General features: G+C 54.1%; 3 protein-coding genes and 2 non-coding genes across 11 annotated transcripts in view; 3 read left to right on the top strand and 2 right to left on the bottom strand.

The window, feature by feature from the left end:
• Positions 1-27,943, bottom strand: part of RNASEH2A (ribonuclease H2 subunit A) — a 239,428-nt gene that overhangs the window by 92,883 nt on the left and 118,602 nt on the right. The gene's annotated exons all lie outside the window — the stretch shown is intronic.
• Positions 1-27,943, bottom strand: part of GET3 (guided entry of tail-anchored proteins factor 3, ATPase) — a 422,808-nt gene that overhangs the window by 25,391 nt on the left and 369,474 nt on the right. The gene's annotated exons all lie outside the window — the stretch shown is intronic.
• Positions 204-27,824, top strand: TNPO2 (transportin 2). 7 transcript variants are annotated; one of them, XM_050770128.1, is made up of 26 exons: positions 204-426; positions 832-943; positions 3,189-3,300; positions 5,815-5,890; positions 5,974-6,123; positions 10,386-10,492; positions 10,586-10,719; positions 10,799-10,880; positions 10,954-11,076; positions 11,184-11,302; positions 14,127-14,187; positions 14,279-14,444; positions 14,650-14,802; positions 19,244-19,469; positions 19,673-19,844; positions 20,267-20,353; positions 20,436-20,543; positions 20,638-20,796; positions 23,163-23,250; positions 23,434-23,532; positions 24,059-24,154; positions 24,844-24,949; positions 25,170-25,269; positions 25,349-25,423; positions 25,564-25,691; positions 25,774-27,824. In XM_050770128.1, the coding sequence occupies exons 3-25, from the start codon at positions 3,202-3,204 to the stop codon at positions 25,669-25,671; spliced, it is 2,694 nt and encodes an 897-aa protein (XP_050626085.1). In that variant the 5' UTR covers positions 204-426; positions 832-943; positions 3,189-3,201; the 3' UTR covers positions 25,672-25,691; positions 25,774-27,824. The 7 variants fall into 7 exon arrangements, with proteins under 7 accessions (XP_050626085.1, XP_050626089.1, XP_050626083.1 ...); XM_050770132.1 differs by having other exon boundaries at positions 208-426; positions 24,874-24,949; XM_050770126.1 differs by lacking the exons at positions 204-426; positions 832-943 and adding an exon at positions 963-1,705.
• On the top strand, positions 19,521-19,590 carry LOC126943666 (small nucleolar RNA SNORD41). Its single transcript, XR_007721806.1, has one exon. It is a non-coding gene; the product is annotated as a small nucleolar RNA SNORD41 (small nucleolar RNA).
• On the top strand, positions 23,292-23,365 carry LOC126943680 (small nucleolar RNA ZL2). Its single transcript, XR_007721816.1, has one exon. It is a non-coding gene; the product is annotated as a small nucleolar RNA ZL2 (small nucleolar RNA).

Consider the following 27,943-nt stretch of genomic DNA (forward strand, 5'->3'; position numbering starts at 1 on the left):
GCTCTTATCATTCACACCCGCCCCAGGAACCCCCAATCCAGCCCCAGCTCCCCAGTCTCACTCTTCTGTTCCCCATGCACCTCGGTTGGTCTAGAGACCCTCCTCCCAATTTGATTCTCAGCCAAAACCCCAATGCGCGGCGACCCTGGCGCATGGCAGGACGGGATTTGTAGTTCCAGGGTTTATCGGAGGGTGGGGGAAGGGAGGCCTTTACGCATGCGTTTGTGGCGGCTTTCTGCACGTGTTTCTCAGCCCAGGTTTCAGTCCAGCGCAACTGGCTACCTCGGAATCCCAACTGCTCCTTTAGGGTGTCTTCCTCGATTCTTCGAGTGGAGTTAGGCGCCTGCCGACACTTCCCTAACCTTGGAGGCCCAGTACTTGCTTTTCATGAATGAACGGAGCCGGGACTGACTTTGCCTACGGCGAGTGGGTTGAGATAGCGGTTCCCCTCCTTCAGGCAGGGGCAGAAATTGACCTGTGCCTCTCGAGGGTCAAAAAGTTCCTCAGATCAGGGCTGGGTTGTTCTTTGGGATTAGCGCCGGTGAATTCATTAAATATCGGCTTAGGGAGGGGCTGAATACAGTAAAAGAACAGCCTTGAACCTTGGAGGGTAAAGCCACGTTTTTAAGGAACAAGTTAGAGCTGGCCAGGTCATGCTTAACTTGGATGATCTCTAATCGCGAGAACTGCTCTTTAACCCATTTGACAAGTGGGGAAACTGAGGCTTCAAGTGGCAGGAGGTCTCCCACTTTGTTATCGGCAGGGCAGGGAGGGGAAACCAGGACGTTCCAGGGTCTCCAGCTCTTTACCATCTCCTCCTCTCTCGAGAAGGAAAAACGGTGTCCTACTGTCTTCAGACGTCGCAAAGATCGCGAAGATTTCTTTCTTCATGACCCTGCTCTTGCCAGAATTTCCTGCGCTGTTCCACCTCATTCAACTTCAGGTAGGGAAAGGGATGAGGCCTGGTTCAAAGTTTATTAGTTCATTTCGTTTTATTCAAAAATATATATCCTTGTGGCTTTTTTATCTCCTTGTAAAAACTGCCCAACAGTACGGGAAAATAATGCAAAAATTGGTGGAGGCTTCTGTAGGAACCCGGCTTGTCTCAGGCACTTACTTTGTCCTGCTTTCTTTCCTTTGTCTCTGGGCTGTAAAGACCATGCTCAACTCTTTCCTTACGCGCACACAGCGTACTCCTCCCAAGTACCTCTGGATGGGGGAAGGGAGGCATATTTCAATTTTTAGTGGAGGAAGGTGACAAAGGAGGTCGCTGGCTCTGGCCGAGGGGTTCCTGGATCCATCACACACAGAAAGTCCCCACGCGCTACCAAACTCCTGGTTGCAACTAAAGAGCTTGCGGTCAGGTCAGTGTAAAATGCTGGGAAAACGAGACACTGGGAGGACCGGCCGGCTAGAGAGGCCAAAGAAACGGCAACTCTTTCGTCACGTGACCGGGCCTCGTCTCAGCCCGGGTTTCCCAAGTGCCAGGGCACGTGTGAAGGTTGAACCTTCCGATTGGCTCGGCGGGACCAGTTTGAACAGAGTACGGGAGCCGCGGCGGCTCACCTACGGCCGCGTTTTTCTTTTTTTTCTTTCTTTTTTTTTTTTTTTTTTTTTTTTAATTCTCTCTCTTTGGCTCCCTCCTTCCGCGCGAGTCTCTGGAGAAGCCGCAGCGCGAGTTGCCGCCGCTGCTGCCCGGGGCCGGGTAAGTGGGCCTCACTCAGCCCGACCCTCTTGGCCCCGGCTTGCGTCGACCCCCGCCGGGCACCGGGCCTGCGCCGCGCGCGGCCCGGGCGTCGGGGCCGCGCCCGACCGGGAAAGGCCGGGAACCCGGTTGGGCCAGATCCTCCTGGCTGCTAGAACGGGTCGGGCGGGGGAGGGGGGGAACTGAGCAGAGCTTAGGGGGTGGGGCCTCGAAGCCAGGCCATGTCGGGGCTCCGCAAGAAGAGGGCCAGTGGGACTGCTGGGGTCGGGCTGGAGGGGATCTGATTGGGGGAAGCGTCTGGGGACTGCTTGGGGCCTGATTGGGGGACGTCGCGAGGATCGGGTGTGTGTAGGGGCCTGTTTCGGTGGGGCTTGGTTGGGTCTGATTGGGGGAGGCCGCACTGAAAAGTTGAGCGGGGAGGGGGGAGGGGAGCTTGTTGGGCCCTGACAGGGAGGGGCGTCAGACTTCGGCCTAGAGGGTTTTCCTGGATCTGACTTCGAGGCGTCGCTGGGATCCGTTGAGGGGAATGCCCCGGGGGGTGTTCACCCAGGCCGAACTGGGGGAGGCTGCAAGGATCGGGCCAGGGGGTTACCGACACGAGGTGGTGGGGGACTCGGCCGAACTTGACTGGGAGAGGCAACAGAGATCCGTCAGCAGGGGTTACTGCTGACTGGGTTGGAGGGGATTTCAGGGAGAGCCTTGGCCAGACCTGATTGGGAAAGGCGACTGGGATCTGTCCAGGGGGCTCCTATAGTGGGTTGGTCGGGCTTGGCTGGCTCTCATTCGAAGAGGCAACAGAGACCTATCTGGGGACTGCTTTGGGCCTGATTAAGGGGAATTCTTAGAATTTGGCTAGGCCACAGAGAGGGATATCTGGCATCTGCTGAGCTTGAAGGGCAGGAACAGGGGACAGGAGAGATCAGGACGATCGTCTTGGGACGGTGCATCTGGGGAAGCTCAGAAATTGGACTAGGGCAGGAGGCCTCTGGGATTTGGCAGAGGTTAAGGGCCGAGTGTCGGGGGAAGGGGACTCTTCAGGGACTGCCTGCACGGAAGAGACCACGGGGGCCGGGGCGCTATCACGGTCTGGGGCGGGGCCCCTGGATGTGGAGGCGGCTGGGCCCTCGCCCAGCCGCTGCGAGGGAGGTAGAAGCCTTCGGGCTCGGAGCCGGGGTCGGCGGCATGGGCCACCCTGGGACGAGGGCTCTTCGCTGGGTCCCGTGAGGATCCGCCGGGCCCCGCCGCCGCCGCCTGTGGCCCGCTTCCACATCCCCCCTCCCGCGCTCCCGAGCCCGCGACTGCGCGGCCGAGGATGGCGCAGCTGGCGGGGACCCCGCACTTGGGCGGGCGTGGATCGGAGGCCTCCGCCTGTCCGCCGAGGGCGTTCCCGTCGTCATGCGGCCACCGCGGCCTCAGGGGCTCCACCTGGGTCTCACACGGAGCCCCAGAGACCCAGCGCTGACCCCGGCCCCTACCCCCGCAGCTTGCCTTGCGCCATGGACTGGCAGCCAGACGAGCAGGGCCTGCAGCAGGTCCTGCAGCTGCTCAAAGACTCACAGTCGCCCAACACAGCCACTCAGCGCATCGTGCAGGATGTATCCTTCCTTCCTTCTGGGGCTGGGGGAACCGGGTAGATGTATGCAGTTTCCAAAGGCCAGAGAGAGAAAGAAAGGGACTGACTCCCCCAGTCCCCAGATTTTTTCTGCTGTGAGGAGGATCTGCCCTGGACAGAGAAGGATTAGAATTCCTGGGTCCCATTTCCAGAGCTGTGGGGATTGTTATGGAAAATGATGAAAATTCCTAATGTTCATTGAACGCCAGCATCTACTCCATTAGCTGTTAAAGTAGGCCCTGGCCCTCACAGGGTGGCTCAGGCCTGTAATCAGAGCACTTTGGTAGGCTGAGGCAGGTAGATTGCTTGAGCCCAGGAGTTTGAGACCAGCCTGGGCAATATAGGGAGACTCCCCCATCTCTACAAAAAATAGAAAAAATAGCTGGGTGTGGTGGCATGCACATGTAGTCCCAGCTACTTGGGAGGATGAAGTGAGAGGATGGCTAGAGCCCAGGAGGTAGAGGTTGAGGTGAGTTGAGATTGTGCTACTGTACTCCAGCCATCCTGGGCGACAGAGCCAGACCACGTCTCAAAAAAAAGATATAGGCCAGGCGCGGTGGCTCATGCCTGTAATCCCAGCACTTTGGGAGGCCGAGGTGGATGGATCGCCTGAGGTCAGGAGTTTTGAGACCAGCCTGGCCAACATGGAGAAACCCTGTCTCTACTAAAAATACAAAAATCAAGCCAGATGTGGTGGCAGAAGCCTGTAATCTCAGCTAGTCAGGAGGCTGAGGCAGGAGAATCACTTGAACCTGGGAGGTGGAGGTTGTAGTGAGCCAAGATCGCGCCACTGCACTCCAGCCTAAGTGACAAGAGTGAGAGTCTGTCTCAAAATAAATAAATACATAAATGTTTAAACCATGAGCATGACTCATTCCAAAATCTGGATTCCCTCTTTTTTTTTTTTTAAAAAAAAAAGGTACCATGGCCTGTTACTGGGGAGAGCTGACTAGTAGCTGCCACTTTTTTTTTTTTTTTTTTTTTTTTTTGAGACGGAGTCTCGCTCTGCCACCCAGGCTGGAGTGCAGTGGCTGGATCTCAGCTCACTGCAAGCTCCGCCTTCCGGGTTCCCGCCATTCTCCTGCCTCAGCCTCCCGAGTAGCTGGGACTACAGGCGCCCGCCACCTCGCCCGGCTAGTTTTCTGTATTTTTTAGTAGAGACGGGGTTTCACCGTGTCGGCCAGGATGGTCTCGATCTCCTGACCTCGTGATCCGCCCGTCTCGGCCTCCCAAAGTGCTGGGATTACAGGCTTGAGCCACCGCGCCCGGCTTTTTTTTTTTTTTTGAGATGGAGTCTTGCTCTGTCGCCCAGGCTGGAGTGCAGTGGCCGGATCTCAGCTCACTGCAAGCTCTGCCTCCCGAGTTCACGCCATCCTCCTGCCTCAGCCTCCCTAGTAGCTGGGACTACAGGCGTACGCCACCTCGCCCGGCTAGTTTTTTGTATTTTTTTTTTTTTTTTTTTTTTTTTTTTTTTTTTTTTTTTGAGACGGAGTCTCGCTCTGCCGCCCAGGCTGGAGTGCAGTGGCCGGATCTCAGCTCACTGCAAGCTCCACCTCCCGGGTTCACGCCATTCTCCTGCCTCAGCCTCCCGAGTAGCTCGGACTACAGGCGCCCGCCACCTCGCCCGGCTAGTTTTTTGTATTTTTAGTAGAGACGGGGTTTCACCGTGTTAGCCAGGATGGTCTCGATCTCCTGACCTCGTGATCCGCCCGTCTCGGCCTCCCAAAGTGCTGGGATTACAGGCTTGAGCCACCGCGCCCGGCGTTTTTTGTATTTTTTAGTAGAGACGGGGTTTCACCGGGTTAGCCAGGATGGTCTCGATCTCCTGACCTTGTGATCCGCCCATCTCAGCCTCCCAAAGTGCTGGGATTACAGGCTTGAGCCACCGCGCCCGGCGTAGCTGCCACTTTAAGAGGAGTGGGATTCTCCTTCCCTCTTCTGCTCTGGCTGGGTCTTCAGGAGTAGATGGGAAACTCAGACATTTCCACCCAACTCCTTGTATGATTTTTTTTTTTTGAGATGGAGTCTTGTTCTGTCGCCCAGACTGGATTGCAGTGGCGTGATCTTGGCTCACTGCATGCAACCTTCACCTGCTGGGTTCAAGCAATTCTTCTGCCTCAGCCTCCCAAGTAGCTGGGAATAGAGGCACGCACACATGCCCGGCTAATTTTTTTGTATGTTTAGTAGAGATGCGTTTCACCATGCTGGCCAGGCTAGTCTTGACCTTGTGATCCGCCTGCCTCGGCCTCCCAAAAAGTGCTGGGATTACAGATGTGAGCCACCGCGCCCAGCCCCTTGTATGAATTTGACGTGTCTGAGGTGCTCTGTGTCATTGTGGGCTTATTACGGAGTGGTGTCATTGTGGGCTTATTAGGGAGTGGGATCCCCCAGGAGCTAGCAGCCGGGTCCCAGTGGTCAGAGATAGTGTCAGGTACATAGTGAGGGGGCCTGGCCGGGGGAAGGCCTCTGTCTTCCAAGTCCCTTAACAGCCTGGCAGAAACTCAAACAACTCAATCAGTTTCCTGACTTCAACAACTACCTGATTTTCGTCCTGACCAGACTCAAGTCAGAAGGTACGCCCTCTGCTCCCTTCCATGCGATCGGGACCCTGCTTTCTCCCCCGTGGGCCCCTGAACCTCAGCCTTCCTCCTCCCAGATGAGCCAACGCGCTCTCTTAGCGGCCTCATCCTCAAGAACAACGTGAAGGCGCACTATCAGAGCTTCCCACCCCCTGTGGCAGACTTCATCAAACAGGAGTGTCTCAACAACATTGGCGACGCCTCCTCGCTCATCCGAGCCACGATTGGTGAGAGGGGCAGCGGGGGTTGGCCTCTGAGAACACACTGAACTCTCACTCTCAGACAAGAGGCTTCTCAGCATGTTAAGTGTAGTGCTTCATGGAATGCTCCAGCACCTTCTGTGGTAGTACCATTACTATTGCCATTTGATAGATGAGGAAGCTGAGGCACTGAGCTATTAAGAGACCTGTCTGAGTAAGCAGCAGAAGTCAGAAACAGCTGAGGCAGCACAGGGCCACGCTCTGGAACCACTCCCTCCTGAAACAGTCCTTCTTGCCTCTGAGACAGTCATGCAACATCTAGAACTTTGTATTAGGCCTTGGGCTGAGTGCTAAGGGTATAGCAGTTAAAATACGCAGGTATTCATGTTTCAGGTGCAACGTGAATTAGGTTTTCAGCAGACCCTTTTCTGACTCTTGGAAGGTGGCCTGAGGAAGTTACAGAAAGATGACTAAGAATTGGCCGGGCGCGGTGGCTCACACCTGTAATCCCAGCACCTTTGGGAGGCTGGGGTAGGCAAATCACCTGAGGTTGAGTTCAAGACCAGCCTAGCCAACATGGTGAAACCCTGTCTCTACTTAAAAATACAAAAAACTGGCCGGGCGCGGTGGCTCAAGCTTGTAATCCCAGCACTTTGGGAGGCCGAGATGGGCGGATCACGAGGTCAGGAGATCGAGACCATCCTGGCTAACACGGTAAAACCCCGTCTCTACTAAAAAAATACAAAAAACTAGCCGGGCACGGTGGCGGGCGCCTGTAGTCCCAACTACTTGGGAGGCTGAGGCAGGAGAATGGCGTGAACCCGGGAGGCGGAGCTTGCAGTGAGCTGAGATCCGGCCACTGCACTCCAGCCTGGGCGGCAGAGCGAGACTCCGTCTCAAAACAAAAAAAACAAAAAAAAACAAAAAAACTTAGCTGGCCAGGCACAGTGGCTCACGCCTGTAATTCCAGCACTTTGGGAGGCCGAGGTGGGCGGATCATGAGGTCAGGAAATCGAGACCATCCTGGCCAAGATGGTGAAACCCTGTCTCTACTAAAAATACAAAAAATTAGCTGGGCATGGTGGTGGGCGCCTGTAGTCCCAGCTACTCGGGAGGCTGAGGCAGGAGAATTGCTTGAACCCAGGAGTTGGAGGTTACAGTGAGACGAGATGGTGCCACCGCACTCCTGCCTGGCAATAGAGCAAGACTCCATCTCAAAAAAAAAAAACAACAAATTAGCTGGCCATGGTGGTGAACATCTATAATCCCAGCTACTCAGGAGGCTGAGGCAGAAGAATCGCTTGAACCCAGGAGGCAGAGGTTGCAGTGAGCGGAGGTTGCGGCACTACACTCCAGCCTGGGCGACGGAGCAAGACTCCGTCTCAAAAAAAAAAAAAAAAAAAATGACTTTTGGCTGGGCGTGGTAATTCACGCCTATAGTCCTAGCACTTTGGGAGGCCGAGGCAGGTGGATCACTTGAGGTCAGGAGTTGGAGACCAGCCTGGCCTACATGGTGAAACTCTATTTCTACTAAAAATACAAAAAATTAGCTGGGAATTGTAGCTTGGTGGGGTACCTGTAATCCCAGCTACTTGGGGGGCTGAGGCAGGAGAATGGCGTGAGCCCGGGAGGCGGAGGTTGCAGTGAGCCTAGATCACACCACTGTACTCTATCCTGGGCAATGGAGTGAGATTCCATCTGAAAAATAAAAAGTGACTTTTAGTCCCGCAAAAACCCCCAGACCAGTAGTATAGGATCTGGACTTCCTGAGCTCATTCTATGTGCCAGGCTCTTCGCTAAGTCATTGAAACTTACTGATAACCAGGCTAAGCGCGGTGGCTCACGCCTCTAATCCCAGCACTTCAGGTGGATCACCTGAGGTCAGGAGTTTGAGACCAGCCTGGCCAACATGGCGAAACTCTATCTCTACTAAAAATATGAAAATTTGCTGGGTGTGGCAACAGGCACCTGTAATCCCAACTGCTTCAGAGGCTGAGGCAGGAGAATTACATGAGCCTGGGAGGTGGAGGCTGCAGTGAGCTAAGATTGCGCCACTGCACTCCAGCCTGGACTACAGAGTGAGACTCCATCTCAAAAAAAAAAAAGAGAAAAATAAACCTACTGATAACCTTAGTTAGGAAGCTGGTTTTCTTTTTTTTTTTTTTTTGAGATGGAGTCTTGCTCTGTTGCCCAGGCTGGAGTGCAGTGGCGCGATCTCGGCTCACTGCAAGCTCCGCCTCTGGGGTTCATGCCATTCTCCTGCCTCAACCTCCCGAGTAGCTGGGACTACAGGCGCCCGCCACCGCATCCGGCTAGTTTTTTGTATTTTTAGTAGAGACGGGGTTTCACTGTGTTAGCCAGGATGGTCTCGATTTCCTGACCTCGTGATCCGCCCGTCTCGGCCTCCCAAAGTGCTGGGATTACAGGCGTGAGCCACCGCGCCTGTCCGAGGCTGGTTTTCTTTATCTCTTCTGAGGGCTGGAAGCGCTGAGGCGCAGAGAGTGAGGAGATGTGGCTAAGGTTCCACAGTCCTCACTATACCTACCCATTGCAGGGAGCACCTTTCTCTCATGGACAGTTTCCACCCTTGGGAAACAGTGCCATCTTGTGGCAGTAAATAACCATCTCTGCACTTAACAGAACCCATATCCAGCTCTGTCACCAGATACGTGCACTGTCCTGGCACCTCAGATGCCTGCTGTATGTGACTCCTGGATGTCTAATAGGCAGTACAAGCATCCCTGCCACCTTCCTGCCTTACCTCCTTTCCCTCTCTCCCCTCCCACTCTCTGCCCAGCCCCAGTGGCTCCTTACCTATCTGTTAGCACATCATGCCTGTCCTTACGCCAGGCCTTCGCACCATAGAGTCCTCTGCCTGAGATGCCCTTTTCCCAGAGACCTGGATGATTCCTCCCTTGCCTGCTTCACCTCCTTCAGGTCTTGCCTCGATATCAAGATGTCACCTCAATGAGGCCTGCTCTGGCCACCCAATTTAAAGTTGCTAGCTCCACCTACAGCCCTTTCTCACCATCTTTTCTGCTATATTTCTCCCCTTAGTCCTTGGCATGTGGCCCCTCCCAGTTGTTTGTTTTTGTTTTGGTTTTTTGAAACGGAGTCTTGCTCCGTCCCAGGCTGGAGTGCCGTGGCGCGATCTCCGCTCACTGCAACCTCCGCCTCCCAAGTTCAAGCAGTTCTCCTGCCTCAGCCTCCCGAGTAGCTGGGATTACTGGTGCCCCCCACCACAGCCAGCTAATTTTTGTATTTTTAGTAGAGACGGGGTTTTGCCATGTTGGCCAGGCTGGTGTCGAACTCCTGACCTCAAGTGATCCACCCACCTAGGTCCCCTAAAATGCTGGGATTACAGGCATGAGCCAGCTATGCACGGCCCCTCCCAGTTTTTTTGCTAATTTATCTTTACTTCGTAGCTTACTTCCAGCTCCCAAGGGTGAGGATTTTGTGTTTTGCTCTGTGCTGTGCTTTAGGGCCTGGAACAGAGTTGACTCACAGTAAGGTTCAGGGTGCTTACTGAGTCAAGGAGTACCCTTCTACCTATGTCAAGGCCAGGAGCGGTGGCTCACGCCTGTAATCTCAGTGCTTTTGGAGGCCGAGGCAGGAGGATTGCTTGAGGCCACGAGTTTCAGGCCAGCCTGGGCAACATAGTGAGATCCCATCTCTACAAAAAAATGTTAAAAATTAGTTGGGCATGGTGGCATGTGCCTGCAGTCCCAGCGACTCAGGAGGCTGAGGCGGGAAGATGGCTTGAGGCCAGGAGTTCGAGGCTGCTGGGAACTATGATTGTGCCACAGCAGTCCAGCCTGGGCAGCAGAGCAAACTCTATCTCTTAAAAAAAAAAAAAAAAAACAGGCCGGGCGCGGTGGCTCAAGCCTGTAATTCCAGCACTTTAGGAGGCCGAGACGGGCGGATCACGAGGTCAGGAGATCGAGACCATCCTGGCTAACATGGTGAAACCCCGTCTCTACTAAAAAATACAAAAAACTAGCTGGGTGAGGTGGTGGGCGCCTGTAGTCCCAGCTACTCGGGAGGCTGAGGCAGGAGAATGGCATGAACCCGGGAGGCGGAGCTTGCAGTGAGCTGAGATCCGGCCGCTGCACTCCAGCCTGGGCGACAGAGTGAGACTCCATCTCAAAAAAAAAAAAAAAAAGGGGGGGATGTGGAGGGCATACATGGGCTAGGGGACAGAAAGGCAGCACTGGGGGTGCCCAGTGGGAGGGGAGGTGCTGGGCAGCCCCCGCCCGGCCTCAGGCAGCGTCCTTTCCTGGCCGCCCCAGGCATTCTCATCACCACCATCGCTTCCAAGGGTGAGCTGCAGATGTGGCCCGAGCTGCTGCCCCAGCTCTGCAACCTGCTCAACTCGGAGGATTACAACACTTGTGAGGTAGGCGAGAAGCCATAGATGGCCGGAGCGGGTATGGGGGGCTGGGACCACCACCCACCACCCACCTTTGTCTCTCTGCCTCTCTGCACTCAGGGAGCCTTTGGAGCCCTGCAGAAGATCTGCGAAGACTCATCAGAGCTTCTGGACAGTGACGCGCTCAACAGGCCCCTCAACATCATGATCCCCAAGTTCCTGCAGTTCTTCAAGCACTGCAGTCCCAAGATCCGGTGGGTGCAGCTCTCTGGGGGCTTCAGGGAGCCTGGAGTGGGCAGGTTCAGGGTGACCCGTGTGTCTGCTCCCTGCCAGGTCCCACGCCATCGCCTGCGTGAACCAGTTCATCATGGACCGGGCTCAGGCGCTGATGGACAATATTGACACATTCATTGAGGTGGGACGCTGCGCTGGGGGTGGACAGGGTGAGGACCAAGGGCCCCTACAGCTGACCCTTTTCCTCCCTGCAGCACCTATTTGCCCTGGCCGTGGATGATGACCCCGAGGTGCGGAAGAATGTGTGCCGCGCCCTGGTGATGCTTCTGGAAGTGCGGATCGACAGGCTCATCCCCCACATGCACAGCATCATCCAGGTGTGCATGGTCGAGGCCAGCCCAGGCAGGCAGGCAAGGGGCCGGTGGCAAGGGTCAGGGAGCCACCCCTACCCAGGCCAGGCCTCAGCTTCTCCCCGCTATCACAGTACATGCTGCAGAGGACCCAGGACCATGACGAGAACGTTGCCCTTGAGGCCTGTGAGTTCTGGCTGACGCTGGCCGAGCAGCCCATCTGCAAGGAAGTCCTGGCCTCCCATCTGGTCCAGTGAGTACTGCTGCTGTCTACTGTCCCACCCCAGCTTCGACCCCTTTCTATGCCTCTGCCTTCCCTTCTGGTCACCTGCTATGCTTCTCTCAGTCCACATCCTTGTCAGTTTATATTCAGTGTATATTTATGTGTAAGTGGCAAGAATGCCACTTTTTGAAGACTTCAAAATTAGGTAACTGTTAGGTGGAAAGAAACGAAAAATCAATGGCCGCGCATGGTGGCCAACGCATGTAATCCCAGCATTTTGGGAGGCTGAGGCATGGCAGTCACGAGGTCGGGAGATCGAGACCAGCCTGGCTAACATGGTGAAACCCCATTTCTACTAAAAATACGAAAAATTAGCTGGGTGTGGTGGCCCACGCCTGTAGTCCCAGCCACTCAGGAGGGTGAGGCAGGAGAATCGCTTGAACCCAGGAGGCTGAGGTTGCAGTGAGCCAAGGTCACACCACTGCACTCCAGCCTGGGCGATAGAGCAAGACTCCGTCTCAAAAAAAAAAAAAAAATCAACAAAGGCTTCAGGTGTGGCTGTATCCAGGAACTCAAAGGATGCGAAAGGCATCTGTGTGGTCTCAGATCTGCTTCCCTTGTGTTGGCTTCATTCTTAGGCACATAGGTATAACCTTCCCTCTGGGTAGTGCTGTAGCCTTCTGTGCCCTTGCAGCTTAGGAACTTCCGAGTAAAGCAATTTTTGACCAGTGCTTCCAACAAAAGTCCTAAAACTAATCCTCCTTGACAAACTTGAATCGCTTGCCTCTCTCCAAATAATTTTTTTTCCTTTTTATTTCGAGACAAGGTTTTGCTCTGTCATCCAGGCTAGAGTGGAGTGGCATACTTATGGCTCACTGCAGCCTTGTCCTCCCAGCTGAAGCAATCCTCCTACCTCAGCCTCCCAAGTAGCTGGGATTACAGGCACATCCCACCACACCCAGCTAATCTTTTCTAAGTTTTAGTAGAGATGAGGTCTTGCTAAGTTGCCCAGGCTAGTCTCGAACCCCTGGCCTCAAGCAATCCTGTCTTGGTCTCCTAAAGTGTTGAGATTACAGGCGCGAGTCACTGCACCCAGCCCGCAAGTCATTGTTATTACTATTTTTTAATTTTTGTTTTTGAGGTGAAGTCTCGTTCTGCTGCCCAGGCTGGAGTGCAGTGGCACGATCTCGGCTCACTGCAACCTCTGCCTCCCAGGTTCAAGAGATTCTTCTGCCTCAGCCTCCTGAGTAGCTGGGATTACAGGTGCCTGCTACTATGGTCAGCTAATTTTTGTATTTTTAGTAGAGATGGGGTTTCACCATATTGGTCAGGCTGGTCTCGAACTCCTGAGCTCGTGATCTGTCCCCCTCGGCCTCCCAAAGTGCTGGGATTACAGTCGTGAACCACTGCGCCTGGCCTTATTTATTTATTTATTTATTTGTTTGTTTGTTTGTTTGTTTAAAACACAGAGTCTCACTCTGTCTCCCAGGCTGGGGTGTAGTGGCATGATCTTGGCTCACTGTGACCTTCATCTCCCCGGATTCTCCTGTCTCCTGAGTAGCTGAGACTACAGGCGTGTGCCACCAAGCCCGGCTGATTTTATGTATTTTTAGTAGAGACAGGGTTTCACTGTGTTAGCCAGGATGGTTCAAGCGATTCTCCTGCCTCAGCCTCCTTAGTAGCTGGGATTACAGGTGCTTGCCACCATGCTCAGATAATTTTTGTAATTTTAGTAGAGACGGGGTTTCACCATGTTGTTCAGGCTGGTTTCAAACTCCTGAGCCTGCCTTAGCCTCCCAAAGTGCTGGGATTACAGGCGTGAGCCACCGTGCCAGGCCATTTTTTTATTTTTAGTAAAGACTGGTTTTCACCATGTTGGCCAGGCTAGTCTCGAACTCCTGACCTTGCATTCTGCCCACTTCGGCCTCCCAAAGTGCTAGGATTACAGGCGTGAGTCACTGCTCCCAGCATATTTTTGTATTTTTATTTATTTATCATTCATTAAAGATGAGGTCTCACTATATTGCCCAGACTGGTCTCAAACTTATGGTCTCAGGCAGTCCTCCTGCATTGGTCTCACAAAGTGCTAAAATGACAGGTGTGAGCCCCCATGCCCGGCCCCAAATTATTACTGATAACACTCTAGGGCTGGGTGGACGGCTCCTGGGGAGTGATGAGACCTAGATCAGCAGGTGATGAAGGCTCTGTCACTTCCAACTCTGGGCTGCAACTGAGGGGCTGGCTGCCTAGTCTGTTTGCTCCCCTACCCTGGCTCGTCTCTGCCCTGTCTCGGGAAAGTGGCCAGGAATAGCAGTGCACGTCCCTGCCTTAATGTTGTGCTAGGGACTGGGCACCACACCAAGATTTTCAGTGTATTCAGGGGTCTGTAATTCACTGAGTGGCCAGGCCTAGGTCAAGAGCTTTCCTGCAGGCTGAGTGCCATGGCTCACGCTCTAATCCTAGCACTTTGGGAGGCTGAGGCAGGAGGATTGCATGAACCCAGGAGTGTGAGGCTGTGGTGAGCTGTGATTGCACCAGTGTACTCCAGCCTGGGTGATACGATTAGACCCTGCTTCTTAAAAAAAAAAAAAAAAAAAAAAGCCTTTCTGTGGAGGCAGGAGTGGCATCATTTATATCTTAATCATAGAGACAGAGACCAGGTTCTGATAATTCCCCAGAGGGAAATGGATCGATGTGCACCTAGCAGTATCATCATGCTCTGCAGGGCCTGCTCTGTGGCTGATTGGTGGGCTAGTCACCCTGTTGGCACGTGTTTGCCTTCTCCCCAAGCTGTGCCTCCCCCCAACTTTTGCCATGGCCCCTGCATCCCCATAAACAGCCCCTCTCTGTGCAGGTTGATCCCCATCTTGGTGAATGGGATGAAGTACTCGGAAATTGACATCATCCTGCTCAAGGTCAGGCAGGGCCCACCCAGCAAGGGTGGGCGTGGTCATGGGTGTCATGGCTGTGGTCCCCAAAGTACTTAACAGTCTGCCTGTCCCCCAGGGGGATGTGGAGGAGGATGAGGCTGTCCCTGACAGTGAGCAGGACATCAAGCCACGCTTCCACAAGTCACGCACGGTGACACTGCCCCACGAGGCTGAGCGGCCTGATGGCTCCGAGGACGCGGAGGATGACGACGACGATGATGCTCTCTCCGACTGGAATTTGAGTGTGTGCCCCTACCTGGGGGTGGGGGTGGGGTGGCAAGCCCAGGACTCCCTCTTGGGAGGTGACTGGAAGCTGAGGCAGAAGCTGATTAGAAGCTGATCGTGAAGATTCTGATCATGAGCTCTGATCCTGGGAGTACAGTCAAGGAGGTCGACCACCTGCCTGAGGGGCCGCCCTGAGCCTTCCCGTTGTCTCCTCTTCCCCAGGGAAGTGCTCAGCGGCCGCACTGGACGTCCTCGCCAATGTCTTTCGGGAGGAACTACTGCCCCACCTACTCCCGCTACTCAAAGGCCTCCTCTTCCACCCCGAGTGGGTGGTCAAGGAATCGGGCATCCTGGTGCTGGGAGCCATTGCCGAGGGTGAGTGCACCTAATCTCTGAGCCCCATGCTGGCATGAGACTGTAGGGCTGGCCCACATTACTAGCCACACCAAAGGCTCAGTTCTTTCTGGAGGCCTACCCACCCCACTCCAGACAGCTCTGAGATCTCTATTCTCCCCTTGGTTTTGGGCCTGAAAGGAACCCCTGGAATCCCACAATGCAAGGCCTCTTTTTCATTCTCAGAGGCAGGCAGTTCTTTCATGTTGTAAGCATAATTACAGCAACAACGATAATAACAGCAGGCACAGCTGCATGCTTGCCCCGTGCACTTATATAGACAAACATCCTTGGCCCTCACCAGCACCTGATGAGGTGGTTGCCGGATCCCAGTTTCAAAGATGGGGAAACTGGCCGGGCGCGGTGGCTCAAGCCTGTAATCCCAGCACTTTGGGAGGCTGAGACGGGCGGATCACGAGGTCAGGAGATCGAGACCATCCTGGCTAACACAGTGAAACCCCGTCTCTACTAAAAATACAAAAAACTTAGCCGGGCGAGGTGGCAGGCGCCTGTAGTCCCAGCTACTCGGGAGGCTGAGGCAGGAGAATGGCGTGAACCTGGGAGGCGGAGCTTGCGGTGAGCTGAGATCCGGCCACTGCACTCCAGCCTGGGTGACAGAGCGAGACTCCGTCTCAAAAAAAAAAAAAAAAAAAAAAAAAAAACAAAGATGGGGAAACTGAGGTACAGAAAGATTGATGCCAGTTCCTTACAGTCACCCAGGGTGCATCTGGGCCTTAAACCTGTTCCTGGCTGCCAGGCTGGCCTGCCAGAATCAGTAGTAAACCGTGGTGGGTGGTGTTTCATCAAATTCAACCCGGTGTCCTGTAATTGGTGGGGTTTTCAGGCTCCCATGGTCCCGATGGGACATAAAACTTGTTACAGGAGGGCTTTGTGAGTCCGTTGGAGGCATGATATGCCATTGCCTTAGCATTCCAAACCTGTGCCAAAAATTTCAGGCATGGCAGCAAAAACCCTCAACCTTGTAAGCTTTCAACATTTGTTTAAAATTTGTCTAGTTACTGTGGTGCACGCCTGTAATCCCAGCTACTCAGGAGGCTGAAGCAGGCCAATTGCTTTAGCCCAGGAGTCTTAGACCAGCCTGGGCAACGTAGGGAGACCCTCTTTCTACAAAAATTTTTTTAAAAAGGCCAGGTGTGGTGGCTCATGTCTGTAATCCTTGAACTTTGGAAGGCTGAGGCAGGCAGATCGTTTGAGCCCAGGTGTTCAAGACCAGCCTAGGCAATATAGTGAGACCTCATATCTACCAAAAAAAACCCTTAAAAACCTGATAAAATTAGCCAGCATGGTGGTAAGTTCCTGTAGTCCCAACTAATTGGGAGGCTGAGGTGAGAGGTCAAGGCTGCAGTGAGCCATGATTGCGCCACTGCATTCCAGCATGGGGAACAGAGTGAGACCCTGTCTCCAAAAAAAATTTGTCTAAGGAAATGTTTCGACATGTATTATGTGTTTAATGTATCTGATATCTCATGTTAATAGGGTATATATCACGCAATACGCTTGTATATGTTAATAGATTACATAAGCTGTGTTATCTACTTATTTTTTTGAGACCGAGTCTTGCTCTCTCGCCAGGCTGGAGTTCAGTGGCATGATCTCAGCTTACTGCAACCTCTGCCTCCCAGGTTCAAGTGATTCTCCTGCCTCAGCTTCCCGAGTAGCTGGGACTACAGGTGCATGCCACCATGCCCAGCTAATTTTTTCGTAGTTTTAGTAGAGACAGGGTTTCACCACCTTGGCCAGGATGGTCTCGATCTCCTGACCTTATGTTCTACCTGCCTTGGCCTCCCAAAGTGCTGGGATTACAGGTGTGAACCACGTTGCCCAGCCAGCCACTGCGCCTGGCCTCTTTTTTTTCTTTTTTTGAGACAGTGTCTCACTCTTATCGCCCAGGCTGGAGTGCAATGGCATGATCTCGGCTCACTGCAACAATACTCCTGACCTTGTGTTGCATGAGCTCCTGGGTTTAAGCAGTTCTCCTGCCACAGCCTCCAGAGTAGCTTGGGATTACAGGAATCCTCTACCAAGCCTGGCTAATTTCTTTTTTTTTTTTTTTTGAGACAGAGTTTCACTCTTACTGTCCAGGCTGGAGTGCAATGGCGCAGTCTTGGCTCACTGCAGCCTCCACCTCCCGGGTTCAAGAGTTTCTCCTGCCTCAGCCTCCCGAGTAGTTGGAATTATAGGCGTCCACCACCATGCCTGGCTGATTTTTTTGTAGTTTTAGCAGAGACGGGGTTTCTTTCACCATGTTGACCAAGCTGGTTTCGAACTCCTGATCTCAGGTGATCCATCCACCTCAGCTTCCCAGAGTGCTGGGATTACAGGCGTGAGCCACCGCACCCAGCCTGTATTACATGTTTATGGTAAAAATATCTATAGGAGTTGAGCTCAAACTGGTAAACATAGATCTTGTGTCTTGGATTGTTGGGGTATGTGCTATTATCTTCGTTCTCTTTACATAAAAGAGCAGTGTTCGTGATCTTTTAAAAAAAAAAAAAAAAGGCTGGGTGTGGTGGCTCAAGCCTGTAATCTCAGCACTCTGGGAGGCCAAGGTGGGTAGATCACCTGATGTCAGGGTTTCAAGACCAGCATGGCCAACATGGTAACACCCCACCTCTACTAAAAATACAAAAATTAGCCAGGCGTGGTGGCACATACCTGTAGTCCTAGCTATTGGGAGGCTGAGGCACGAGAATCACTTGAACCTGGGAGGCAGAGGTTGCAGTGAGCGGAGATCACACCACTGCACTCCTCCCTGGGGGACACAGCGAGACTCTGTGTCAAATAAAACATTAAAACATTTTTTTTTTTTTTTTGAGACGGAGTCTCGCTCTGTTGCCCGGGCTGGAGTGCAGTGGCCAGATCTCAGCGCACTGCAAGCTCCGCCTCCCGGGTTTACGCCATTCTCCTGCCTCAGCCTCCCGAGTAGCTGGGACTACAGGCGCCGCCACCTCGCCCGGCTAGTTTTTTGTATTTTTAGTAGAGACGGGGTTTCACTGTGTTAGCCAGGATGGTCTTGATCTCCTGACCTCGTGATCCGCCCGCCTCGGCCTCCCAAAGTGCTGGGATTACAGGCTTGAGCCACCGCGCCCGGCCAAAACATTTTTTAAAAGGGCTGGGCAGTGGCTCATGCTTGTAATCTCAGCACTTTGGGAGGCCAAGGTGGGTGAATCAACTAAGGTCAGGAGTTCGAGACCAGCCTGGCTAACACGGTGAAACCCCGTCTATACTAAAAATAGGAAAAATTAGCTACGAGTGGTGGCAGGCGCCTGTGGTCCCAGCTACTCGGGAGGTTGAGGCAGGAGAATTGCTTGAACGAGGGAGGCAGAGGTTGCAGTGAGCTGAGATTATGCAACTACACTTCAGCTTGGGCAACAGAGCAAGACTCTGTCTCAAAAAAAAAAAAAAAAATTAAAAAGTTAAACAAAAATAACATGAAATAGAAAAATCACAAACGACCAGGCACCTATAATCACAGCACTCTGGGAGGCTGAGGCTGGGGGATCATGTGAGGTCAGGATTTTGAGACCAGTCTGGCCAACATGGTGAAACCCCTCTACTAAACCATCTCTACTAAAAATATAAAAATTGGTTGGGTATGGTGGCAGGTGCCTGTAATCCCAGCTACTTGGGAGGCTGAGGCAGGAAAATCACTTGGGAGGCAGAGACTGCAGTGAGCCGAGATCACGCCGTTGCACTCTAGCCTGGGCAACGGAGCAAGACTCCGTCTCAAAAAAAAGAAAATCACAAACATCTTAAGAACTGTTTCAAATGCAAAGTACTTTTATTCCATTTGGGTCACTGCTGCCCCATAAAACCCCACTCACTATGTAAGGGAGCCAATTTTGAATTAATGCATGACCAGATAAACTAACACGGGGCTCTTTGGCTGGGCGCAGTGGCTCATGCCTGTAATCCTAACACTTTGGAAGGCCAAGGCGGGTGGATCACGAGGTCAGGAGACCGAGAGCATCCCAGTCAACATGGTAATACCCCGTCTCTACTAAAAATACAAAAAATTCCCTGGGCATGGTGTCAGGGGACTGTAATCCCAGCTACTCGGGAGGCTGAGGCAGGAGAATTGTTTGAACCATGAGGTGAAGGTTGTGGTGAGTCAAGATCGTACCACTGCACTCCAGCCTGGGCGACAGAGTGAGACTCTGCCTCAAAAAAAAATAAAGATAACCTGGGGCTTTGGGATGAGAGGCTTCTGCTGTTTCCCCTCCTGCGCCTGCCTTTCCCTGGCTCTGTGAAATGAGTCTGGGTCAGTGATTTAACCTCTAAGCCTCAGTTTCCCTATATGTTGTATGCGGCTGACTCTCTCTTCATAGGGTGGGTGTAGCTGGGCCTAGCTTGCTCCTGGGGCCCAGTCAAACTGCCCCCTCCTGGTTCCCTTTCCTTGTAGGCTGCATGCAGGGCATGGTGCCCTACCTGCCCGAGCTGATCCCGCACCTGATCCAGTGCCTGTCGGATAAGAAGGCCTTGGTCCGCTCCATCGCCTGCTGGACGCTGAGCCGCTATGCCCACTGGGTGGTCAGCCAGCCGCCCGACATGCACCTCAAGCCCCTGATGACAGAGCTGCTCAAACGCATCCTGGATGGCAACAAGAGGGTGCAGGAGGCGGCCTGCAGGTGACCCTGGACCCCTGATCCCACAGCCCCCACTCTCCCCCGGCCACCCTCTGGGAAGTGATGACACCTGTGACTGTTGATGTGTCACTGATTTCTCTCGTATTCGTACTGGCTGATCCTGAGTTGCCCTTCCCCACTGCCCATGGCCCAGTGCCACCTGCCATGGTCCACTGAGCCCCCCGCCCCATCCTCCCTCCTGCCAGTGCTTTCGCCACCCTGGAGGAAGAGGCCTGCACGGAGCTGGTGCCGTACCTCAGCTACATCCTGGACACACTCGTCTTTGCCTTTGGGAAATACCAGCACAAGAACCTGCTCATCCTCTACGACGCCATTGGCACCCTGGCCGACTCTGTAGGCCACCACCTCAACCAGCCGGTGAGACCCCAGAGCGGCTCCTGCCTCCTGATCCCTGTGCCCCTGGGCATCCAGTGACCTGGTGGCAACCCCGTGTTGCACGCCAGGGACGTGGCCATGACCTCGGCAGGCAGACAGACAGACCCGGCCCTGCCCTCGCCCTGCTCCCAGTCTAGTGGGGGAGAAAGACAGTTATGAGACAGCGTGGTAAGTGCTGTGCTTCGGGAACCAGGAGGCGGTGACCCAGGCTCCCAGGGGGGTGGGGTGGGGAAGACAGTGCTTGGACAGGTGAGAAGAATGAAGGCCTCCAGGTCTGGCCAGATGACAGGCCTTTCAGGATTCCATGAGCAAGGCGCTCAGGCCTCATCACTCGGGCAACAGGTGCCTGAGTCACAGTCTGCCACCCCGACCCAGGGAGCGCCAATTTCATGCTCCCTCTCCAGGAATACATCCAGAAGTTGATGCCCCCACTGATCCAGAAGTGGAATGAGCTCAAGGACGAAGACAAGGACCTCTTCCCCCTGCTGGAGGTGAGTGGGCTCCTGCCCCTCTCCCGAAGCCCATCCTGCCCACCCCGCCTGAGTTCTCCCCATCTGCCTTCCTCCCTGCCAGTGTCTGTCATCAGTGGCCACCGCCCTGCAGAGTGGCTTCCTGCCTTACTGTGAGCCCGTTTACCAGCGCTGCGTCACCCTGGTGCAGAAGACGCTGGCTCAGGCCATGGTGAGCACCCCCACGCCCATCACCTATGCTTCTGCATTGGCCTGCCTTGGGCCTGCTCTCCACTCACCCTTGCCCCGTCCCCATCTGTGTCTAGATGTACACCCAGCACCCCGAGCAGTATGAGGCTCCCGACAAGGACTTCATGATCGTAGCGCTGGATCTGCTCAGCGGCCTGGCTGAGGGCCTGGGTGGTCACGTGGAGCAGCTGGTGGCCCGCAGCAACATCATGACACTGCTGTTCCAGTGCATGCAGGTGGGTGGGGACCTGGACAGTGATGACACCCAGCAGCCTGCGTGGGCTGCCCCTGGCGGGGACTCAGGGCCTGGTTGTGCACAAAGAAAATCAGGGAAAAGGGGCTGTTCTAATTATTTTAAACAGTGATCCTGGAGGCTGAAGCGGGAGGATGGCTTGAGCCCAGGTGTTTGAGACCAGCCTGGGCAACATAATGAGACCCCAGTTCTAAAATTTAAAATTTTTTTTTTTTTTTTTTTTTTTTTTGAGACGGAGTCTCGCTCTGTCGCCCAGGCTGGAGTGCAGTGGCCGGATCTCAGCTCACTGCAAGCTCCGCCTCCCAGGTTCACGCCATTCTCCTGCCTCAGCCTCCCGAGTTGCTGGGACTACAGGTGCCCGCCACCTCGCCCAGCTAGTTTTTTGTATTTTTTAGTAGAGACGGGGTTTCACTGTGTTAGCCAGGATGGTCTCGATCTCCTGACCTCGTGATCCGCCCGCCTCGGCCTCCCAAAGTGCTGGGATTATAGGCTTGAGCCACCGCGCCCGGCCCAAAAAACTTTTTTTAAAAAAGCAAACGGTATTGAAAATAGAAAATATGAGGCCAAGCGCTCATGCCTGTAATCCAGCACTTTGGGAGACCGTGGCAGGTGAATCACTTGAGGTCAGGACTTTGAGACTAGCCTGGCCAACATGGTGAAATCCTGTCTCTACTAAACATACAAAAATTAGCCAGTGGCGGGTGCCTCTAGTCCCAGCTACTTGGGAGGCTGAGGCAGGAGAATTGCTTGAACCCAGGAAGCAGAGGTTGCAGTGAGCTGAGATCATGCCACTGTATTCAAGACTGGACAATAGAGTGAGCCTCCGTCTCTTTCAAAAAAAAAAAAAAAAGAAAACATGAAAGCCCAAGTCCCTGCCCCAGCACAGTTGGCTCTCCATATCTGTGGGTTCTACATCCCAAGATTCAAGCAACCTCAGACTGAAAATACTCAGAGGGGGCCGGGCGCGGTGGCTCACGCCTGTAATCCCAGCACTTCGGGAGGCCAAGGTGGGCGGATCACAAGGTCAGGAGATTGAGACCATGGTGAAACCCCGTCTCTACTAAAAATAGAAAAAATTAGCCGGGCGCAGTGGCGGGCGCCTGTAGTCCCAGCTACTCGGGAGGCTGAGGCAGGAGAATGGCGTGAACCCGGGAGGCGGAGCTTGCAGTGAGCCGAGATCGCGCCACTGCACTCCAGCCTGGGCGACAGAGCGAGACTCCGTCTCAAAAAAAAAATAAAAATAAAAAAGAAAATACTCAGAGGGGCCGGGCGCGGTTGCTCAAACCTGTAATCCCAGCACTTTGGGAGGCCGAGACGGGTGGATCACGAGGTCAGGAGATCGAGGCCATCCTAGCGAACATGGTGAAACCCCGTCTCTACTAAAAAAAATACAAAAAACTAGCCGGGCGAGGTGGTGGGCGCCTGTAGTCCCAGCTGCTCAGGAGGCTGAGGCAGGAGAATGGCGTAAACCCGGGAGGCAGAGCTTGCAGTGAGCTGAGATCGGGCCACTGCACTCCAGCCTGGGCGACAGAGCGAGACTCCGTTTCAAAAAAAAAAAAAAAAAAGAAATATATTCAGAGGAAAAATTACATCTGTACTGAACACATACAGACGTTTGTTCTTGTTATTATTCCCTAAACAATACAGTATAACAACTATTCCCATACTGTTGACATTGTATTAGATATAAGTGACTTAGAGATGATACTAAGTGTACAGGAGAATGTGCATAGGTGCATATGCAAACAGTATGCCCCCCGCCCATCCCCCACCTTTTTTTTGAGACAGAGTTTCACTCTGTCACCCAGGCCGGAGGGCAATGGTGCGATCTCAGCTCACTGCAACCTTCACCTCCCGGGTTCAAGCAGTTCTCCTGCCTCAGCCTCTCAAGAAACCGGGACTACAGGCATGTCCCACCATGCCTGGCTAACTTTCTTGTATTTTTAGTAAAGACAGGGTTTTGCCATGTTGGCCAGGCTGGTCTCAAACTCCTGACCTCAAGTGATCTGCCTTCCTTGGCCTCCCAAAGCGCTGGAGATTATAGGCATGAGCCACTGCGCCCGGCCCTAACACTATGCCACTTTATATCAAGGACTTGCACATTCGTGGATTTTGATAGCTGCAGGGACCTGGGAAAGAATCCCCCATGGACACTGAGGGATGACCGTTGGGGCACTGCCATCTCCCATTTGCAGATGTGGACTGGAGGCTAGGGAGGTTAAGGAAAACCTGGGAGCCCTAGAACTGGAAAATGGCAGAGGCTGGACATGCACCAGGGACTGTGCCCCCTCAGCTGTCGTGGTTAGGAGGAGGGGAGCCCAGCCACACTGATATTTCTTGAATCCCCAGGACTCGATGCCTGAGGTCCGGCAGAGCTCCTTTGCCCTCCTGGGAGACCTCACCAAAGCCTGCTTCATCCATGTCAAGCCTTGTATTGGTACGACACTCACCTTGTCCCTAACCCATGACCCCAGCCCCGGCCTCAAGTGATGGAGAGCAATACCCAGGGATGACTGTGACATTGGGATGTATTCGTACTGTCTGATGGGGCCTGCTGGGCTAGGTCTGCAGCTTACCCCAGCTGGCCCTCCTGCTCAGCACTCCTGTTTCTCCCCACCAGCCGAGTTCATGCCCATTCTGGGCACCAACCTGAACCCAGAGTTCATCTCCGTCTGCAACAACGCCACCTGGGCCATTGGTGAAATCTGCATGCAGATGGGTGAGTGCCCTGCAAGTGGCAACAGGCCCCTCCCCATTAGCCTGTTCTCAACCTGGGGGCGGGAGCCTAGCTCTGACTGACAAGGGAAGTCTCTGGGGGCTCGTCATGGGTGGAGCCAAGCAGAAAGGTCATTTGTGATTGGCTTCACCAAAGAGAAGGGATAGGAGGGCTGTTCTGATTGGACCGTTTTGTGTAGTTGGCTAAAAGACTCACTCGGATTAATTGGGTGACTTTGGCCCTCACTCGAATTGATTGGGTGACTTTGGCTTCTTTTCCTTTGACTTGGGCAGCGTATTCTCACCTTAGCGACTCCAGAGAAGTCTCTGATGTTTGAAGGGTGTGGATCTGTCTCTGGTTGACCAGGGATTCTGGGTGGGGATTAGCCGGAGAAGGTCTTTTGTTCCCTCACTGGTAGTGGTTGGCCAGTCTCTGGTTAGAACTGCGGTGAGTGAGTGACGGGGGCAGCCCCGAGCCCCCCCTGTGGGTGAAGGGGGCTGTGCAGGGCTCTGATTGGGTGCTCCCCCAGGGGCAGAGATGCAGCCTTATGTGCAGATGGTCCTCAACAACCTGGTGGAGATCATTAACCGACCCAACACACCCAAGACACTGCTGGAAAACACAGGTGGGCACCCGGCCCTGCTGCTGCCTTCACCCCTGCCCGTCTTCTGGAGGTGGGGTTCTGGGCTCGGAGGGGCATCAGAAAGGGCCTTGTCAAGGAACCAAGGAGGGTGTCTGGAAGTAACTGGAAGGAGGCACTGGGAGAAGCCCCAAGAAAGATGCAGCCTCAGGCTGGGTGCAGTGGCTCACACCTGTAATCTCAGCACCTTGGGAGGCAGATCACCTGAGGTCAGGAGTTCAAGACCAGCCTGGCCAACATGGTGAAACCCCATCTCTATTAAAAAATACAAAAATTAACCGGGGGTGGTGGTGCGTGCCTGCAATCCCAGCTACTCAGGAGGCTGAGGCAGGTGAATCGCTTGAACCTGGGAGATGGAGGTTGTAGTAAGCCAAGATCATGCCACTGCACTCCAGCCTGGGCAATAGAGCAAGACTGTGTCTCAAAAACAAAACAAAACAACAACCAAAAAAACCAAAAAGGAAAGAAAGAAAAGGAAAGGGAAAGGAAAGAAAGATATATGCAGAGAGACCTGGGAAGAGACTCAGGTGTGATGGGGAGGACCCCTGGCTGGGCCAAGCTTGGGGGACCAGGGTGGCTGCAATAACCATTCCCTTGGGGCTCGTGGGGCGGGGCTTGGTGCCTCGTGCCAGAGGCCCCGCCACGTACCGTCCCGGGGCCGCTCGGGGTTGCAGGTCGTCTGACGAGTCCCTCTGCCATTCCAGCCATCACCATCGGCCGCTTGGGCTATGTGTGCCCCCAGGAGGTGGCACCCATGCTGCAGCAGTTCATCCGGCCTTGGTGTGTGTCCACGTGTCAAGCCTGCTGTGTGGTGGGCGGGACGGGCCCAACTCCCTCCCTCACCTGTGCACTTCCAGCCCCATCTGCCTACTGACTCCCTGCCCTGCCCCACCCCCACAGATGCATGTCCCAGGCCCACTCACTGATCCCCAGTGACCCAGCCCTCCACAGATGCATGCCCTGCCTGCCCTCTGACTTCCAGCTGCTCACCTTCCCACAGGTGCACGTCCCTCAGGAACATCAGGGACAACGAGGAGAAGGACTCAGCCTTCCGCGGCATCTGCATGATGATCGGTGTCAACCCGGGGGGCGTTGTGCAGGTTGGGGCAGCTGGGCTCTGAGGGCAGGCGCGGGCGCTGGGCTCGGGCGGCCCCTCACCTGGGATCCGTCACATTTCAGGACTTTATTTTCTTCTGCGACGCTGTAGCCTCCTGGGTGAGCCCGAAGGATGACCTTCGGGACATGTTTTATAAGGTGAGGCTCTGGGCCCTGATCTAGTTCTGGGAGCAGGCAGGGGTGAGACCATCTGGTAACAACGGGGCCTCGGGTTGGGGGAAGAGGCGCACTCCCCTTGTTCTCCTCCTGCCTACCCCTCACCACCACCTTCCCCACAGATTCTCCACGGCTTCAAAGACCAAGTTGGGGAAGATAACTGGCAGCAGTTCTCTGAGCAATTCCCGCCGCTGCTCAAGGAGAGGCTGGCGGCTTTCTACGGGGTCTAGGTGATCATGGAGACTGCCAGGTGAGGAGGCCGCAGCTGGCGAGCCAGCACTGTCTTGGGGGCCAAAGGATCCCAGACCATGACCTTCCTCCTCCCCCTGCAGGTTTCTGTCTGCGTTGTCGTTGGAGGGATTACTGGGGAGTGCGCTGCATCCAGAAGTCGCTGTGCCCTGGTTGAGGGGGGTTAGGGAGGAGTGAGTGGGACTCAAATCCAGATGCCTTCCCCGTCCGTCCGTCCGTCCGTCCACTTGCCCTCCTGGCAGGTGGGTGGGGCCACCATGCTCATCCTACAAATGGGGAGGTGGGGGGGACTTCTGGTGGGCAAGGGCCCCTGGGCTCTAATAGGGTCATCTCTGGCAGCCCACTTGGGCCAGCTACATGGGAGGGAGGAATCTACACAGCTGACCGAATCCAGCTTCGGATGAGGTGAGGGAGGAGCAGGTCAGGAAGGGGACCCTTGTAGGGACGCGTACACTCACACGGACACACGTGGCCACACGCATGTGCGAGTGCCATAACCGGCGAGGCTGGGCCAGCCGCTCCACCATTTCCCCGACTGCATGGAGACAGTAGAATTAGTGAACCCCTGAGTTAACCCGTAAGGCCTTCCGTGTAACCTGCATCTAGAGTTTAAGAAGCTTCTGCTGTTTTGCCGGAATTGGCGGTGACTGGGGAGGGCTGGGTGGGTGGGGGGCCTCAGGCGGGATCTCGGGGCGGGGGGAGGAGGATGGTGACCTTGGGGGTTGCCCTGTCAGCACGCACATGCTTGGGACCTGCTCCACACACTCCCTGCCAGCTTTGTTGCAGCCTCAGCTGGTGTGTCTCCGTCCTTGTCCTAGCCTAACTCGCAGGGTGAGAACCACTGGAGTGGCTGGGGCTGGCCAGAGGTCACCCTTTCTGCTTCCTGTGTGCTCCAGTGGCTTTTGAAGACACTGGGCTGGGACCTTTTTCCTGAAGAGAGCTGGGTGTAGCCAGAGCTTCTGGCACCTACCCCTAGCATCTCCCTCTGTAAGCAGCTTCAGGGGCAGTCCGTTTCTCTGTGCTTCTGAAAGCCCCCTTCTTACGTTTCAGGCCCGAGTTTTAACTCAAGGGCCAGGGCAGGGGCATTTGATTGATGATGACAGAGGACACAGGTTTATGCTTCGCCAGCAAGAAGGAAAACCGAGGCTTGGCGGAAGGGAAAGGTGGTGTGTCCCCTGTTCCCTACTCCATCTCCCTGGGACTTCCTGCTCATCATAGTACCCAGTGAGCCCAGAGATCCTACTAGACTGGGTCAGCAATTCTAGAGAACCTTCCGGAATAGTCTGGGGACACGGTCAAGGTGGCAGGGGCTCCCCTAGAGAGGGTGGGGGTGTAGTTATTTCCCAGTTGGTCAGAAAACTGGGCCCTTAGCATTTTTTCCCTTTTTTTTCCTTCCTTGCTTTTTACTTCTTTGGGGAGCCCCTTGTGTTTTGGAGTTTGACTGGAGTCTCGCATCCTGGGGCCTGCTCCATCCATTCCTCCTGGGCCCCAGACCCTCCATCCTAGCCCTGTGTCTTTCCAGAGGCAGGGTCAGGCCCCGCCTCTATTCCAAGGGGCACTCAGTACACATTCCATAAATTAGCTGGGTGTCCCTGCCCACCCACCCCATGAAACTTGAGCAGGTCTCTGGAAGCCATTTGTTTAAAAAAAAAAAAAAAAAAAAAAAAAAAAGTTTTAAAAATACCTTTAATTTTCTGGTAATTCCAGTTCTTTGGAGCATCCTCTGCTGGGTCTTGGGGTGTGTGGATGGATTGGCTGTCTGATGGGATTGGTAACCCCTCACTACTCAAGATGCGGGGATACAAACACCTTCAGGGAAGGGGAGCCTGGTTCTTCTCGTTTTCCTTTTTTTTTTTTTTTTTTTTTTTTAAAAAAAAAACTATTTAATTTTTTAATTTATTTTTGGTTATTTTTTGCACAATGAAGTTTCAGCTTCTCAACCTTCTCCCCTAACCAGGGCTGTGGACCCAGACTGGCCTTGAGCCACAGTCCCTCTTTCCCTCTTCACCCTCTTCCCCCTGCGGGCTCCCGGGTCTGTCCATTTGTTACTGTGCTGTGCTGGAGATTGGCGCCGAGGTGGCGTGAGATTCCACTTGTGTAGAACTTTGTTGAGTAAAGATCAGTTTCTTGTGAACTCCTTAGTCTGTGGCTTCGTGTGTCTTTGGCTTTGGTAGTAAAGAAATGTGGGGGGCACCCGGGATACTTGAGAGTGGGAAGATAGATGAATGTGAAAGATGGAAGATTAAATTCATA

Source organism: Macaca thibetana, chromosome 19 (assembly GCF_024542745.1).
Source record: "Macaca thibetana thibetana isolate TM-01 chromosome 19, ASM2454274v1, whole genome shotgun sequence".
In the NCBI taxonomy this organism is placed as follows: Eukaryota; Metazoa; Chordata; class Mammalia; order Primates; family Cercopithecidae; genus Macaca; species Macaca thibetana.

What these genes read in the sequence shown, in the direction of transcription:
- TNPO2 (XM_050770128.1), top strand. Translation starts at nt 3,202, where the DNA reads ATGGACTGGCAGCCAGACGAGCAGGGCCTGCAGCAGGTCCTGCAGCTG. An exon ending in ACCTCTTCCCCCTGCTGGAG is followed by an intron (nt 20,354 to 20,435) that starts GTGAGTGGGCTC and finishes CCTCCCTGCCAG; the next exon opens with TGTCTGTCATCAGTGGCCAC. An exon ending in TGCTGTTCCAGTGCATGCAG is followed by an intron (nt 20,797 to 23,162) that starts GTGGGTGGGGAC and finishes TTGAATCCCCAG; the next exon opens with GACTCGATGCCTGAGGTCCG.